The sequence below is a fragment of the Pan paniscus genome, chromosome 4, assembly GCF_029289425.2.
Source record: "Pan paniscus chromosome 4, NHGRI_mPanPan1-v2.0_pri, whole genome shotgun sequence".
In the NCBI taxonomy this organism is placed as follows: domain Eukaryota; kingdom Metazoa; phylum Chordata; class Mammalia; order Primates; family Hominidae; genus Pan; species Pan paniscus.
Window position 1 is genome coordinate 76,417,016 of NC_073253.2, and position 17,643 is coordinate 76,434,658.

The 17,643-nt window shown below is 38.4% G+C and overlaps 1 protein-coding gene across 1 annotated transcript in view; it reads left to right on the top strand.

Moving 5' to 3' along the window:
- ADAMTS12 (ADAM metallopeptidase with thrombospondin type 1 motif 12) overlaps positions 1–17,643 on the top strand; it is a 384,174-nt gene that overhangs the window by 17,032 nt on the left and 349,499 nt on the right. Inside the window, exon 2 of the mRNA XM_003818504.6 lies at positions 1,100–1,461. Within this exon, the coding sequence (XP_003818552.3) occupies positions 1,100–1,461 (362 nt within the window). The remainder of the gene's footprint in view (positions 1–1,099; positions 1,462–17,643) is intronic.

Below are 17,643 nucleotides of genomic sequence, written 5' to 3' on the forward strand. Positions count from 1 at the left end.
ACAAAACAACAAAAAAAGAAGAAGTGTAATCCAGAGTGATGATAAATTCCCTCCTAGGTAGATCCTTTGTTATTCTCAAACATCAAAATAAGGAGGTAGTGGTAGGGAGGCAAATTTGAGTAGGTCAAAATGTGTATGTGTTCTTGTGTGGGGAAGGATCAAGGGTTCCAGTCTTGCATTTTTAAAGTGGCAGTTTTTATGTTTTGAGCCAATGCCTCAGATCCTGACATATCTCCTTATCATATTAATTTGGTAAACACTTTTTTAAAACCCAGCTTCTTTTATGCACTCTTTGCTGCATTATGGAACACTCTTATGCTGTAATTGGTGTGAGGTTTGTCAGCGTGCATATGATGAGTTCTCCATGATTTTGTGTTTTTTTCCCCTCTAATCTGACTTTATCAGGAAGTTCTTGATGTGTTGAAGCACCTTAAAATCCACAGTGAAGCTCTGTGATTTGTCTTTCTGAACTCTAGACTTGAAAGATTCCTGTTCCTCATTCAGATCTTGCCCCTTTTCTAACAGTACCCCTCACGGATTAATTCCCATCTTAATGTGTCTCTGGTAAAACACCTGATATCATGTCACTGAGGAGGAAGCACTAGGTAAATTTGAGTTGTTCTGGGAATTTAATGTTAACAGTATTTGTATGATGGAAAGGATCTCTAAACTTCAAGTCAACAGTGGGATTTTGTAATTAAAAAGCTAGCGGCTGGGCATGGTAGCTCACACCTGTAATTCCAGCACTTTGGAAGGGCAGGGCAGGCGGATCACCTGAGGTCGGGAGTTCAAGACCAACCTGACCAACATGGAGAAATCCTGTCTCTACTAAAAAAAAATACAAAATTAGCCAGGCGTTGTGGCACATGCCTGTAATCCCAGATACTCAGGAGGCTGAGGCAGGAGAATTGCTTGAACCCAATGAGGAGGAGGTTGCGGTGAGCCCGGATCGTGCCATTGCACTCCAGCGTGGGAAACAAGAGCAAAACTCCATTTCCAAAAAAAAAAAAAAAAAGCTAGCATTCAAGTTCCAAACGAAAGTGGCTTTGCTTTACTACCAATCTCCCTCACTGTTCTTCCATTTCTCCTTTTCTTTCAGAGCATTTTATCAAGGGCCTGCCGGAATACCACGTGGTGGGTCCAGTCCGAGTAGATGCCAGTGGGCATTTTTTGTCATATGGCTTGCACTATCCCATCACGAGCAGCAGGAGGAAGAGAGATTTGGATGGCTCAGAGGACTGGGTGTACTACAGAATTTCTCACGAGGAGGAGGACCTGTTTTTTAACTTGACGGTCAATCAAGGATTTCTTTCCAATAGCTACATCATGGAGAAGAGATATGGGAACCTCTCCCATGTTAAGATGATGGCTTCCTCTGCCCCCCTCTGCCATCTCAGTGGCACGGTTCTACAGCAGGGCACCAGAGTTGGGACGGCAGCCCTCAGTGCCTGCCATGGACTGGTGAGTGTGGGCTCTGGCATCTCCTTCCTCTGCCCTGGCCCCTAGAGTCACAGCTGGTAGACCTACTACCAACAGGTTCACAGATGCACTGACATATGGGAGTTGAACCCCTGTGATGTGATGATCCTGGCCTCCAAAGTGGTTGGCCAGAAAGTATTTAATAAATAAAAGAGATCGACTTGAGAGATACAAAGAGTAAGGGCACTGAGGGTTCAGAGGAGGCAGACAGAACTCCAACCAGCAACATCAGTGTGGAGTTGGAGGGGGAAGAAGAGGGAGGATTTGAGTTTGGTTTTCAGCCTCTGAGGCAGCTCTGAGGCAACTGACTGGCTGGACAGCGTATTTTGAATGAACAGAACCTAGATTTGGACTGAGAATTTATGAATAATGATGGTGATAGAAGCTGCTGTGATGTAATAGTTGACTCTGTGTGCTTCGTAATCAGACTTCATGAGGGAACCTCGGGCAGTCAGTTGATCCCTTTGTGCCTCTGTTTTCTCATCTGTAAAATGGAGAAAATAGTAGTACCTGTCTCATGGAGCAAGGTTTGGCAAACTATGAACCATAGGCCAAATCTGGCCTGCCTCTTGTTTTTATAAATAAAGTTTTATTGAAAGGCAGATATGCTGTGTGTTTACAGATTGTCTGTAGCTGTTTTCAAACTGCAACAACAGAGCTGAGTAGTTGATGTAGTTACTGTATGGCTGAAGAACCGCACAATATTTGCTGTCTGGTCTTTCAGAAAAAGTTTACTGACACTTTTAATTGTGAAGAGTGTTTAATAAATAATAAACACTCAATGAATATTGGCTGCTGTTATTATATTTTATTATTCGAATATGCCAGGCACTGGGATATGTGGTTTACTATGTGGTTTATGTACATTGTCCACTTTGCCTCGTTTTAGCAGATGAGACAGTTTGGAGATACTGAATAAATTCACTGTGCAAGTTACTTTGGGTTCAAGTCTTTCTATCATTATATGCTATATCTCAAAATGCAGCAACAGTGATGGCCCCACCAGCAACTGCAGGGCAAACAATGCTCAGGAATTCTGTTGAGATTTTTTGAGGTGTGTGTTTAGGGAGTGAGTGACTGCAGGGGAAGGAATCCCAGAGTCTCGAAGGTGGTTATGGAGGAGTCCATGTTTTTGGCCTTGGTCCCTGTGCCAGGGCTGGTTTGCTAAGCAAAACTTCTAGTGGCATTGGCATTCCTACAAAAGGCACTTGTTCCAAATCCTCCCATTGTTACTGCCATTTTGCTAAGAATTTCTGTACTTTGTAATTTAGGGCTCTGTTTATCTTGTATCTCTGGAGTTTGGCTTTGCTAGAATACTGTGAGAAAATTCAGTAAAACATTATCCAGCAGTTTAAGTTTTCCAGAGGACCTCTGGGGATGAATTGCTTTGTACAATAAATGGAAAGTCTTGCTTTGCCTCTTTCTGTAAATTTGGATTTTCATATTAGGTGTTTATCGTTTCCCCCTAATTAGATCATAGCAGAAAATCAAGAATGGTGAATGGTTTTCTATTTTTCTTTTCCTCTTCTCTCTGGGCCTCATCAGGGGCTTCATTGAGCTGCAGAACATTTCCCAGCTCCATGGCTGTCATCATCTAGGCTTGCTCTGGACTCACATCACATCTCGCCTTTGCAATCCTGGCTCTCATTCCTGTGAGACAACCCTGGAAGCATTATGGCACCTGGTCCTCTATGGCCAGAACTGGAGAAAGTTCTGGATGATGAAACATTATCCTGCTCATTAAACATGAGCATCTTTCCATGGAATGGAGCAGTATGGTCTGTGGACCTGCAGAATCAACATCACATTGAATGGGGAGCTCATTACAAAGACAAACCCATGGGCTGCACTTCAGACCTAGTGTGTCAGAATCTCGGGGGAATGGGCAAAAATGCCTCTGTGTGTGTTTAGCTGCTTTATTGAGATATAATTCACATATATACGGTTAACCCACTTAAAGTTTACAGCTAAATGGCTTTAAATGTGTTCAGAGTTGTGCAGCCATCACCATAAATTTTAGAATATTTTCATTAGCCCACAAAGAAACCTATATCCCTTAGCAGTAACTTACCCATTCCCCCATTCCTCCACTCCTAGGGAACCACTGATCTACATTTGGTCTCTGTAGATTTGCTTGTCTGAAACCTTTGTTTTAATTAGCTGTCCAGGAGATTCTGATGCCCGCTGAAGTTGGAGAAGCCCTGGACTAGAGTAGTCATTGTTAACCCTGGCTCAACATTAAGACTAGCTGGCTAGCTTTAAAATGGACCCATGCCCCAACCCCACAGCCTAGATGTTTTGATTTAATTGGTCTGAGAGTAGAGTCCCAGCATCAGCATTTTTTAAAGCTCCCCAGGAGATTCTAAATTGCAGTCAATGTTGCCAACCACTGGATTAGCATAAGTGGGTGTTAATGGGTGGTATTGGCCAGTGTTACTCTAAAGTACCAGATCTCCCCAGGTGATTCTAATGAGCAACCAGGGGTGCAACCACTGTTGTAAATTGCTCCCTATTTTCATCTTGTGCTTTCTAACGGAAATTGCATATTGTTTAGCATTATCCTAGGCTTGGGAATAGAATACTAGGACCCTTTCAATTTCAAATGTCCCCAAGGAGCAGGAGTACTACCATGTAGGCATTTTCAGATTCAGATTTCAGATTCATACGACGTTCAGAAGCACAAAGTGTTAGTTAAGATGACGGGAAATTTTCACATCCAGATCAGTGAATGATTTTGCCAGAAGAAATTCTACTGGGAGGATTATTTTGGAACCTTTTACACAAAATTGGATGTTTAATGGATGGTTATAAAAAAAAAAAGGCACCCAAAGCCAAATGAGTTTCTTTCCTTTCTGTGTGTGCACTACTTGGCTGGATTCAAGTTCATTTGCTTGTGTACCAAAATTTGCCAATGTCCACCTAGAGTGGTCGTAGTCCAAAGGATAGTGGTTGGACTTGTACCTGACTTCTGATCATGTGTCTAGGGTCTGACATCCAGAGTAGTTGTTCTCTCTTTCACCCAGGTATGGCCCTACATTCAAATTCACAGGATGGCAGGCCTAGGATCTGCTGGCTCTAAGCCCTTCTCCACTTTTAGGGGCAGAAGTAGCATTTGGGAAGTCCTTCTTAGGAAGAAACACATTCATGTGGACCAGGACGTCTGCCTGTCATTCCTGGGGTGCAAGCCTGGCTTTGTTTGTTTCAGATGTGGTCATCTGAATGAGATGTTGGAGGCTCCTGGAGTTGTCTGTGATTTGAGACTCATTTAGTCTCCTCTGGAGCAGACTCAGATGATTTCAAACTGAGGACCCTAGAAAAGCTACCTATGGGAAGCTGTGGGACAACCTTCTTCCTGCATTTAATATACTCTAGCATGGTTCCAGCACTTGTCCTCTTTGAGGCTGCTCCCAGACTGAGTCAGCCCGTGTCTCGGCTCAGCAGCCGTCCTCTGTGATCGCCACCGTTTTCACTACCCTTCTCCTGTCAACATTTTCACAACTTTGGCATTGTGGAATTTGTTTGTTTTAACAGTTTAGTTAATTTCTTCCATTCTCAGCTTTTTGATGGAGGAACTGTGTTCTTTAATCAGTTAGATTCTGAATTTATCCTCAGGAATGAGTATCGCAGTGGGGGTGGGTTTGGTTTTGCTGTTGCCAGGAGCACTACCGGATTGGTTCCAAGTGAATTTGTTGTTAGTATTTCAGTTTAGATTTCTTCACTGGAAGGATAGTGCAAGATATCTACCCTCGTGCATGAGACAGGATTGGGGTTCTGATTTTTCATAGGGCGTTCTAATTCTGCTAAGCACTTATCCTCTGGACTGTGTACCTGGGTCATTAAACTTATAATTTTAATTTCTGTTTATAGCACATTATGTAATTCCTGTTCATAGCATTTCTTAGCTCAGGCTTTACTAAAGTGAATACAGTTTTTGACTCTATCAAAAACTCTAATTCCAGCCCCTGCTGGGAAATCAAATTCTAATTCTTAATCTGAATAGCTGGTCGTGGATCTCTCAAGGGCCATCCAGCTTTAACTTCCATCCACTCTCCAGCCTTAAGTTTCCCTTTCTCTTTGGGTGAATTGAGATTTCCTTTCTTGTTTTAAACTCAAATATGGGTTAAACTTTTGAGAGAGATATTTCTTAGTATTTTTGTGTTAAACTTTTTATTTTGAAATAGTTGTAGATTCATAACACTTGTAAGAACTAATTCAGAGAGGTATTAGTATGTACCCTCTACCCAGTTTCCTCTGATGGCAACATCTTGCAAAATTACTGCACAGTATCACAGCCAGGATTTTAACACTGATGTGGTCAAGATGACACACTTTTCCATCACAAGAATCCCTCATGTTATCCTTTTATAGCTATACCCATTTCTCTCATGGTACCACCACCTCATATTTATATTTTACATTTAAGTCCATAATCCATTTTGAGTTAATTTTTGTATGAGGTATGAGACTTAGAGGTTCTCCTCCCTCCCCTCCTCCCTCCTTTTCTCTCTTCCTTCCTTTCTTGCTTTGTTGTTTGCCTATGGATGTCTGATTGTTCCAGCACCATTTGTTGAAAGGCTGTTTTTGTTTCATTAAGTTGCTTTTGCACTTTTGTAAAAAATTAGCTGGATGTATTTTTGCGAGTCTATATCTGAGTTTTAGGTTTTGTTCCATCAATAGCACACAGTCTTCATAACTGTAGCTATATAATTAGTCGTGAAATCAGGTAGACTGATTCCTCCCATTTTAGTCTACTTTTTCAAAATTGTTTTAGTAATTTTAGTTTCTCTGTCCTTCCATATAAATTTTACAATAATCTTGTCTACAAAATCTTGCTGGGATTTTAATAGGAATTGTATTACATCTATATATTAGTTTGGGAAGAATTGACATCTTTGCTATGTCAAGTCTTGCGATCCATGAACATGGTATGTGTCTTGATTTATTTAGATCTTCTTTGATTTTTTCCATCAGTGTTGTGTAGTTTTCAACATCCTAGCTCTATATGTGTTTTGTTAGATTGACTTCTAAATATCTCATTTTCTAAGTCCTTATATTTTTAATTTTAGTATTCATGTGCTTGTTGCTAGTATGTAAACACATAATTAATTTTTGTATGTTTACTTTGTATACTGTGAATTTGCTAAACTGTCTTATTATCTCTAAGATGGTTTTTTTAGAAGATTCTTTGGGATTTCCTATGTATACAATAATGTCATTTGCCAATGGGGCAGTTTTATTTCTTCCTTTCTCTTCATATGCCTTTCAACTTTCTTTTCTTGCTTTATTACTTTGGCTAGAATTTTGAGCACTATATTGAATAAGAATGGGGAGAGCAACATCTCTTGCCTTTTCTCCAGTCTTAGGGAGAAGGCATTCAGACTTTTGTCGTTGGGTATACTATTAACTATCTGTTTTGTTTTGTTTTTGTAGATGCTTTCTATCAAGTCACGGAAGTTTTCTGAGAGCTTTTTTTGATTTTGAATGGGTATTGAATTTTGTCAAGTGCTTTTCCTGCATCAGTTGATATGGTCATGTGACTTTTCTTCTTTAGCCTATTAATATGATGGACTATATTGATTAATTTTTTAAAACGTGTTTATTTTTTAAGAGCAGTATTAGGTTTATACCAAAATTGAGAGGAAAGTAAAGAGATATCTCATAATCTGCCTGCTCCCGTATATATACATAGCTTCTCCCATTTTCAACATCCCCCACCAGAGTAGTACATTTGTTATAATTGATGAATATATGTTGACACATCATTATCACCTAAAGTTTATTGTTTACATTAGAGTTCACTCTTGGTGTTGTACATTCTATAGGTTTGGACCAATTTATAATGACATATATCCACCATTATATTCTCATATAGAGGATTTTCACTGCCCTGAGAATTTTCTGTGCTCCATCTATTCATTTCTCCACTCTCCTACCCCTGGAAACCACTGATCTTTTTAGTTTTGCATTTTCTAGAATGTCATATAGTTGTAAAAGCATACAATATGTAGCCTTTTCAGATTGGCCTTTTTCACTTAGTAATATGTCTCACTCTGTTGGTAGGCTGGAGTGCAGTGGCACGATCTCGGCTCACTGCAACCTCCGACTCCCTGGTTCAAGCAACTGTCCTGCCTCAGCCTCCCAAGTAGCCAGGATTATAGGCACGTGCCACAGTGCCCAGCTAATTTTTGTATTTTTAGTACAGACAAGGTTTCACCATGTTGGCCAAGATGGTCTCAATCTTCTGACCTCATAATCCGCCCACCTCAGCCTCCCAAAGTGCTGGGATTACAGGTGTGAGCCACTGCAACCAGCCCCCTGAAGTTTTTTTATGGCTTGAAAGCTCATTTCTTTTTAGTGCCGAATAATATTTTATTATCTGGATGTACAGTTTTGTGTATTCATTCACCTACTGAAAGACATCTTCATTGCTTTTAAGTTTTGGCAGTTATTGATAACGTTGCTATAAACAACCTTGTGCAGGTTTATTTGTGGACAAGAGTTTTCAACTCATTTAGGTAAATATCAAGAAGTGTTACTGCTGGATTATATGGTACGAGTATGTTTAGTCTTGTAAGAAGCAGCCAAATTGTCTTCCAAAGTGGCTGCACTATTTTGCATCCTCACCGGCAATGAAGGAGAGTTCCTATTGCTCCATATCTTTGCCAGCGTTTGGTATTGTCAGTGTTCTGGATTTTGACCATTTCAATAGATGTGTGGTGGTATCTGGTTTTTGTTTTAATTTGCATTTTCTTCACCATGGAAATGCATATGATGTGGGATATCATTTCATATGCTTGTCATATGTATATCTTCTTCAGTGAGGTTCCTGTTAAGGTCTTTGTTCTAGTTTTTAATCAGGTTGCTAATTTCCTTATTGTTGAGTATTAAGAGTTCTTTGTAAATTTTGACAGCAGTTGATTTATCAGATGTCTTTTGCAAATATTTTCTGTCAGTATATGACTAGTCTTTTTATTCCCTAGATAGTGTGTTTCACAGAGCAGATATTTTTAAGTTTTATAAAATCCAGCTTATCAATTATTTCTTTCATGGGTAATTCCTTTGATGTTGTATCTAAACAGTCATTGACAAAAACAAGGTTATCTAGATTTTTCTCCTATATTATCTCTAAGAATTTTAGAGTTTTATATTGTACATTTAACTCTGTCATCCAGTTTGCATTAATTTTCTTGAAGAATATAAGATTTATTGTGTTAGTTTTCCCAAAGGGTGTCTGGATTATTTTTGCATGTGAATGTTCATTTGTTCAGCACCATTTGTTGAAAAGCCTGTCTTTTCTTCATTACATTGCCTTTCCCACTTTGTCAAAGATAAGTTGATTATATTTATGTTGGTCTATTTATGGGCTCTCTATTCTGTTTCATTATCTATTTATCTATTCTTTCACTAATATCACATGGTCTTGATGATTATACCTTTAATGTAAATCTTGAAGTCCGATAGTGTCAGTTCTCCACTTCTCCTTGCATTCTGCATTGGCTAGTCTGTGTGTTTTGACTCTCCATATAAATTTTAGAATCATTTTGTGAATATCCACAAAGTAAATTGCTAAAATTTTGGTTGGGATTGCATTAAGTCTATAGATTAAGTTGGAAAGAACTAACATTTTAATAACATTGAATCTTCCTATCCATTAGCATGGAATATCTCTTCATTTATTTATAGCTTATTTCCTTCATCAGAATTTTGTATTTTACCTCATATAGATCTTGTACATATTTTGTTCAATGTATCTAAGTATTTAATTTTTGGAGAATGCTAATGTAAATGGTATTAAGTTTTTAATTTTAAATACTTCTTGTTCATTGCTGGTATATAGTAAAACAACTCACTTTATTAACCTTGTGTCCTTCAAGGCTGGGTACAATCACTTGCTACAATTGTTAGTTTCAGGAGTGTTTTTTTTTTTTTGAATCTACATAGCATTCACATCATCTGTGAACAAAGTATTATTTCTTCCTTTGCAATTAGTATACTTATATTTCCTTTTCTTGTTTTATTGTACTACCTAGAACTTTCAATATGGTGTCAAAAAGGAGTGGTGAAAGAGGACATCTTTGCCTTACTTTTGATCTTAGTGGGAAAGCTTCTAGATTCTCATAAGTATGAAGAGATATTCTTTATTAAATTGAAGAATTTTGTCTCTATTCCTATTTTACTGAGATATTTTATCATAAATGGGTGTTGGATTTTGTCAAGTGTTTGTCCTCCATCTATAGATATGATCATGTAATTTTTTTCTTTAGCCTGTCAGTGTCATGGATTACATTAATCAATTTTTGAACGTTGAACTAGCCTTGAATACCTGGGATAAATCCCACTTGATTGTGTTGTATTATGTGTCCTGCCTGAAATGTGTCTGGGTCCCTTTTAGCCATAGCTGGAGCTGGAGTGGCTGGGACACAGGGAGCAGAGAAAATGTCTTCTTATACATTGTTGGGTTCAGTTTGCTTGAGGGGTTTTGCGTCTCTGTTTATCAGAGAAATTGGTCTGTAGTTTTCTTTTCTTTTCTTTCTTTTTTTTTTTTTTTTTTCAGATGAAGTCTCACTCTGTCACCCAAGCTGGAGTGCAGTAGCATGATCTCGGCTCACTGCAACGTCTGCCTCCCGAGTTCAAGCGATTCTCCTGCCTCAGCCTCCCCAGTAGCTGGGACTACAGGGGTGTGCCACCATACCTGGCTAATTTTTGTATTTTTTTTAGTGGAGACGGGGTTTCACCATATTGGCCAGGCTGGTCTCGAACTCCTGACCTCGTGATCCACCTGCCTTGGCTCCCAAAATGCTGGGATTACAGGTGTGAGCCACCATGCCCAGCTAGTTTTCTTTTCTTGTAATGACTTCGGTTTTGGTGTTAGGGTGAGGCTGGCCCCACGGAATGAGTTAGAAAGAATTCCCTCTGCTTCTGTCATCTGAGAGATATTTCAGGGAACTGACATAATTTCTTCTTTAAATATTTGGTAAAGTTCACCAGTGAACCTATCTGGGCCTGATGATTTTTCTTTTGGAGGGTTATTAATTATTGATTCAATTTTTAAAATAGATAGAGACCTATTTACATTGCCTATTTTTTCTTGTCTGTGTTTTGAAAGATTGTGTCATTCAAGGAATTGTTTCATTTCATCTAGGTTACCAAATATTGGGGCATATAGTGGTTCATAATATTCCTTTATTCTTTATTCTATAATATTTCTCACATAATGAACATGTGAGAAATGTTCATTCTCACATTGCCATAGAGAACTACCTGAGAGTGGGCAATATTTAATGTCCGTGGAATCTGTAGTGATATCCCATCTTTCATTTCTGATATTGGTAATTTGTGTTCTTTCTCTTTTTTTCTTAGTTAGCCTAGCTCAAGGCTTACTGATTTTATTGATCTTTTAAAATAATCAGCTTTTGGTGTTACTATTTTTTCTATCTTTAACTGCATTGAGTTCTGCTCTAATTTTTACTAGTTTTTTTTCTCATTGAATCTAATTTGCTCTTTTTTTTTCCAGTTACCTAAGGTGGCATTGGCTCATTTTTCAAATATTGAAACAGGCTTGCATCTCTGGAATTAATTCCACTTGATCATGGTGTACAATTCTTTTTATATATCACTAAATACTATTTGCTAATATTTTTAAAAGGATTTTTGCATCTATATTTATGAAAGATATTCTTTCATAGTTTTCCTTTCTTTTCAGTACTGTTTGTGTCTGATTTTGGTATCAGGGTAATATTAGCTTTATAAAATGAATTGGGTAGTGTTTCCTTATCTTCTGTTTTCTGGAAGAGATTGCATCGAATTTATGTTAGTTATCTTTACATGTTTGGTAGAATTTGTATTGAAACTATCTGGGCCTAGAGATTTCCTTTTTGGGAGTTTAAAAAAGTTATGAACTTTATATTCTTAACATAATTCTTAATAGGGCTATTCAAATTTTCTATTTCATTTTGGGTGAGTTGTGGTGGTTTGTGTTTACTGAGGAATTAGTTTATTTTATCTAAGCTGTTAAATTTATGTATTGATTTGTTCATTGTTCTCATACCTTTTTTGGGGGGAAATTTTACTTTCATCTTCATATTAATTCATTGTCACATGGCTATAAAGAACTACCTGAAACTGGGTAATTTATAAAGAAAAGGGGTTTAACTGGCTCATAGTTCCACAGGCTGTACAAGAAGCGTGATTGAGGATACCTCAGAAAACTTACAGTCGTGACAGAAGGCAAAGAGGAAGGAGGCACATCTTATATAGCCAGAGAAGGGGGAAGAGAAAGCGAAGGGGTAGGCACTACACACTTTTAAACAACCAGATCTCATGAGAACTCACTCACTATCACAAGAACAGCAAGGGGGAAATCTGTCCCCATGAGGCAATCACCTCCCATCAGTCCCCTCCACCAACACTGGGGATTACAATTTGCCATGGGATTTGGACAGGGACACAAATCCAAACCATATCATTTTAGCTCTGGCCCCTCCTAAATCTCACGTTATTCTCACATTGCAAAATACTATCATCCCTTCTCAACAGTTTCCCAAGTCTTAACTCATTTCAGCATTAACTCAAAAGTACACTGTACACTGTTGTGGGAAGTCAGGGACCCCAAACAGAGGGACCTGCTGAAGCCATGACAGAAGAACATAAATTTTGAAGATTTCATGGACATTTGTTAGTTCCTTCCCCAAATTAATACTTTTATAATTTCTTATGCCTGTTTTTATTGCAATCTCTGAACATAAATTGTGAAGATTTCATGGACATTTATCACTTCCCCAGTCAATAGTCTTATAATTTCCTATGCCTGTCTTTACTTTAATCTCTTAATCCCATCATCTTCATAAGCTGAGGATGTATGTCGCCTCAGGACCCTGTGATGATTGCATTAACTGCACAAATTGTTCGTAAAGCCTGTGTGTTTGAACAATATGAAATCTGGGCACCTTGAAAAAAGAACAGGATAACAGTGATGTTCAGGGAACAAGGGAGATAACCATTAGGTCTGAGTGCCTGGGGGCCAGGCAGGACAAAGCCATATTTCTCTTATTGCCAAAAACGGGTAAGAGAAATATCACTGAATTTCTTCACCAGTAAGGAATATTAATAATTAACAGCCCTGGGAAAAGAATGCATTCCCAGGGAGGGCCTCTAAAATGGCCACTCTATGAGTGTCTACCTTATGCAGTTGTCGATAGGGATGAAACATGCCCTAGTCTCCTGCAGCGCCCCCAGGTATATTAGGATTAGGAAATTCCTGCCTAGTAAATTTTAGTCAGACCAGTTGTCTGCTCTCAAACCCTGTTTCCTGATGTTTATCAGTGACAATGTGTGCCCAGTGGAACATGGATCTTCATTAGCAATTCTAGTTTTGCCCTGACCTTGTGATCTTGCTCTGACCTTCTGCCTTGTGATATTTTATTGCCTTTGAAGCATGTGATCTCTGTGACCCACACCCTATTCGTACACTCCCTCCCCTTTGAAAATCGCTAATAAAAACTTACTGGTTTTGCGGCTCAGGGGGCATCACAGAACCTGCCAACATGTGATGTCTCCCCTGGACACCCAGCTTTAAAATTTCTCCTTTTCTCACAGCTCCTCTAGTCAGTGCCCTAGTGGGGACCCTGTGTAGGGCTCCAGCCACACATTTCCCCTCTGCATTGCCCTACCAGAGGATCTCCATGAGGGCTCTACCCCTGCAGCAGACTTCTGCTTAGACATCCAGGCATTTTCATACATCCTCTGAAGTCTGGGTGGAGGTCCCCAGTCCTCAGCTATTGCCCTCTGTGCACCTGCAGGCATAACACCACGTGAAAGCCACTGAGGTTTACAGCTTGCATCCTCTGGAGCAGTGGCCTGACATATGTCTGGGACCCTTTTAGCCATGGCTGGAGCTAGAGTGGCTGGGACACAGGGAGCAGTGTCCCAAGGTTGCACAGGGCAGCCCACAAAACCATTCTTTTCTCCTAGATCTCTGGGTCTGTGATGGAGCAGCTGCTGCAGAGGTCTCTAGAATGCTTTTGAGGCACTTTCCTCATTGTCTTGACTATTAACATTCAGTTCTCTTTGCTTACACAAATTTCTACAGTTAGCTTGAATTCCTCCCTCAGAAAGTGGGTTTTTATTTTCTACCACATGGCTGGGCTGCAAGTTTTCCAAACTTTTACAGTCTGCTTTCCTTTTAAAAAGGGGTGTCCAATATTTTGGCTTCTCTGGGCCACATTGGAAAAAGAAGAATCGTCTTGGGCTACACATAAAATACACTGACACTAATGATAGCTGATGAGCTAAAAAATTTTTGCAAACAAATGTCATAATGTTTAAGACATTTTAGAAATTTGTGTTGGGCCACATGTGACCAATGGGCCATGGGTTGGACAAACTTGCTTTTAAATGTAAATTCCAGTTCCAAGTCATTTCTTTGCTCACAGTATAAGCATAGGTTGCTAGAAACAGCCAGGCCACATCTTGAACATTTTGCTCCTTATAAATTTATTCCACCAGATACTCTAAATCATTACTCTCAAGTTCAAAGTCCCATAGATCTCTAGGGCAGGAGCACGATGCCTCTAACCTGTTTGCTAATGTATAACAAAAGTGACCTTTGCTCTAGTTCCCAACAAGTTCCTCATCACCATCTGAGACCACCTTAGCCTGGACTTCTATATCACTATCAGCCTGGATTGTCCATATCACTATCAGCATTTTGGTCACAGCAATTTAACAAGTCTCCTGGAAGTTCTAAACTTTTCCTCATCTTCCTTTCTCCTGAACCCTCCAAACTGTTCCAACCTCTGCCTGTTATCCAGTTCCAAAGTCACTTCCACATTTTCAGGTATCTTTATAGCAGTGACCCACTTCTAAGTACCAATTTTCTATATTAGTCCATTCTCATAGTGCTATAAAGAACTACCTGTGACTAGGTAATTTATAAAGAAAAGAGGTTTAATTGAGGCATATATTACACGGCCAGAGGAGGAAAGAGAATGGAGGGAGAGATGCTACACACTTTTAAATACCAAATCTCATGAGAACTCAACTCCCTATCATGAGACCAGCAAGGAGCAAATTTTTCCCCATGATTCAAATCACCTCCCGTCAGGCCCCTCCTCCAACACTGGGGATTACAGTTCCACATGAGATTTGGGCAGGGACACAAATCCAAACCATATCAAACTTAATATTACATTTGACTTAGTATAATTGATAAAACAAGCAGATAAAAAAATTCTGTAAGAATCTAGAAGATTTGTGCATCACAATTAATAATTTTAACTTGTGGACATATATATAACAGTACACCCAACATTGCATAATTTTTGTTTAAAAACTTTTTATATATGTGTGTGTGTGTTTGTGCTGTGTGTGTGTGTATTTTTATTTCAATAGCTTTTGGGGTATAAGTAATTTTTGGTTACATAGATGAATTGTATAGTGTTGAAGTCTGAGATTTTAGTGCACGCATCACCCAACTAGTGTACACCATCCAATATGTGGTTTTTTTTATCACTCATCTCCCTCCCAACCTCCCACTTCTGAGTCTCCAAAGTCCATGATACCACTCCATATGCCTTTGATTATCCATAGCTTAGCTTCCACTTATAAGTGAGGTCATACAGTATTTGGTTTTCCATTCCTGAGTTACTTCACTTAGAATAATGACTTTTAGCTCCATCCAAGTTTCTGCAAAAGACATTATTTCCTTCTTTTTTATGGCTGGATAGTATTTCATGGTGTATGTATACCACATTTTCTTTATCCATTTGTTGGTCAGTGGGCACTTAGGTTGGTTCCATGTCTTTGCAATTGTGGATTGTGCTGCAATAAACACATGTATGCAGTTGTCTTTTTTATATGATGACTTCTTTTCCTTTGAGTAGATACACAGTAGTGGGATTTCTGGATCAAATGGTAGATCTACTTTTAGTTCTTTAGGAAATTTCCATACTGTTTTCCATAGAGGTTTTACTAATTTACATTCCCACCAGCAGTGTATAAGCATTGCCTTTCACCACATCTTTCACCACACCTATGCCAACATTTATTTATTTATTTTTTTATTTTTTTACTTTTAAATAATGACCACTTTTGCAGGGGTAAAATAGTATCTCATTGTAGTTTGAATTTTCATTTCTCTGATAATTAGTGATGTTGAGCATTTTTTCATATGTTTATTGGCCACTTATCTTCTTTTGAGAAATGTCTGTTCATTTCATTTGCCCACTTTTAGATGGGGTTATCTTTTTTTCTTGCTGATTTTTTTGAGTTCCTTGTAGATTCTGGACATTGGTCTTTTTTAGATGCATAGTTAGCAAATATTGTCTCTCATTCTGTGGGTTTTCTATTCACTCTGATGATTATTTATTTTGCTATGCAGAAGCCATTTAATTTAATTAGATCCTACTGATTTATTTTTTGTTTTGTTGCATTTGCTTTTGGGGTCCTAGTCATAAATATTTTGCATAGGCCAATGTCCATAAGAGTTTTTCCTAGGTTTCTTCTACAGCTTTTATGGTTTCAGGTCTTAAATTTAAGTCTTTGATCCATCTTGAGTTGATTTTTGTATAAGGTGAGAGATGGGGATCCAGTTTAATTCTTCTATATGTGGCTCTAGAGTTTTCCCAGCACCATTTATTAAACAGGATGTCCTTTCCCCAAGTTTTATTTTTGTATTTTTTGTCAAAGATCAGTCGGCTGTAAGTATTTGGCTTTATTTCTGGGTTCTCTATTCAGTTCCATTGGACTATGTATCTATTTTTATAACAGTACCATGCTCTTTTTGTATCTATAGCCTTGTAGTATAACTTGAAGTGAGGTAATGTGATACCTTTGCCTAGGATAGCTTTGGATATTCAGGCTCTTTCTTTGGTTCCATATGAATTTTCAGATTGTTTTCTAATTCTGTGAAAAATGATGTTGGTATTTTGATAGAAATTGCATTGAGTCTATAGATTACTTTTGCAGTATGGTCACTTTCATGATATTGATTCTTCTAATCCATGAGCATGGGATATGTTTCTGGTTGTTTGTATCATCTGTGATTTCTTTCAGCAGTGTTTTATAGTTCTCTTTGTAGAGCTCTTTTATCTCATTGGTTATGTGTATTTCTAGGTATTTTGCTTTTGTAGTGATTGTTAAAGGGATTGAGTTCTTGATTTGATTCTCAGCTTGGTCGTTGTTGGTGTATAGCAATGCTACTGATATTTGTACATTGATTTTATAACCAGACACTTTACTGAATTCGTTTATCAAATCTAGGAGTCTTTTGAAGGAGTCTTTAGGGTTTTCTAGTTATACAGTCATATCATCAGTGAACAACAATAGTTTGACTTTCTGTTTTCTGATGTGCTTTATTTCTTTCTCCTGCCTGATTGCTCTGTCTAGGACTTCCAGTAGTATGTTGAATGGAAGTGGTGAAAGTGAGCATCCTTGTCTTGTTCCATTTCTCAGAGGCAATGCTTTAAACTTCCCCCTCTTCAGTATGATATTGACTGTGGGTTTGTCATATATGGCTTTTATTATTTTGAGGTATGTCCATTCTATGCCTCGTTTGTTGAGGGTTTTTATCATAAAGCAATGCGGGATTTTATCAAATGCTTTTTCTGTATCTATCAACATGATCATATGGTTTTTGTTTTTATTTCTGTTTATGTGTATATCACATATATTGACTTCCATCATCCCTACATCCCTGGGATGAAATCCACTTGATCATGGTGTATTATCTTTCTGATATACTGTTGGATTTGGTTTGCTAGTATTTTGTTGAGGATTTTTGCATCTGTGTTCATCAGGGATATTGGTTTGTAGTTCTTTTTATTATTATTATTATGTCCTTTCCTGGTTTTGGTATCAGGGTGATACTGGTTTCATAGAATGATTTTAAGAAAATTTTCTGTTTCTCAATCTTTGGAATAGTTTCAGTAGGATTAGCACTGATTTTTCTTTGAATGTCTTATAGAATTAAGCTGTGAATTCATCTGGCTCTGATCTTTTTTTTTTATTTAATACTTTAAGTTCTGGGATACGTGTGCAGAATGTGCAGGTTTGTTACATAGCTATACATGGGCCATGGTGGTTTGCTGCACCCATCAACCTGTCATCTACATTAGGTATTTCTCCTAATGCTATCCCTTCCCTAGCCCCCTAACCCCCTACAGGCCC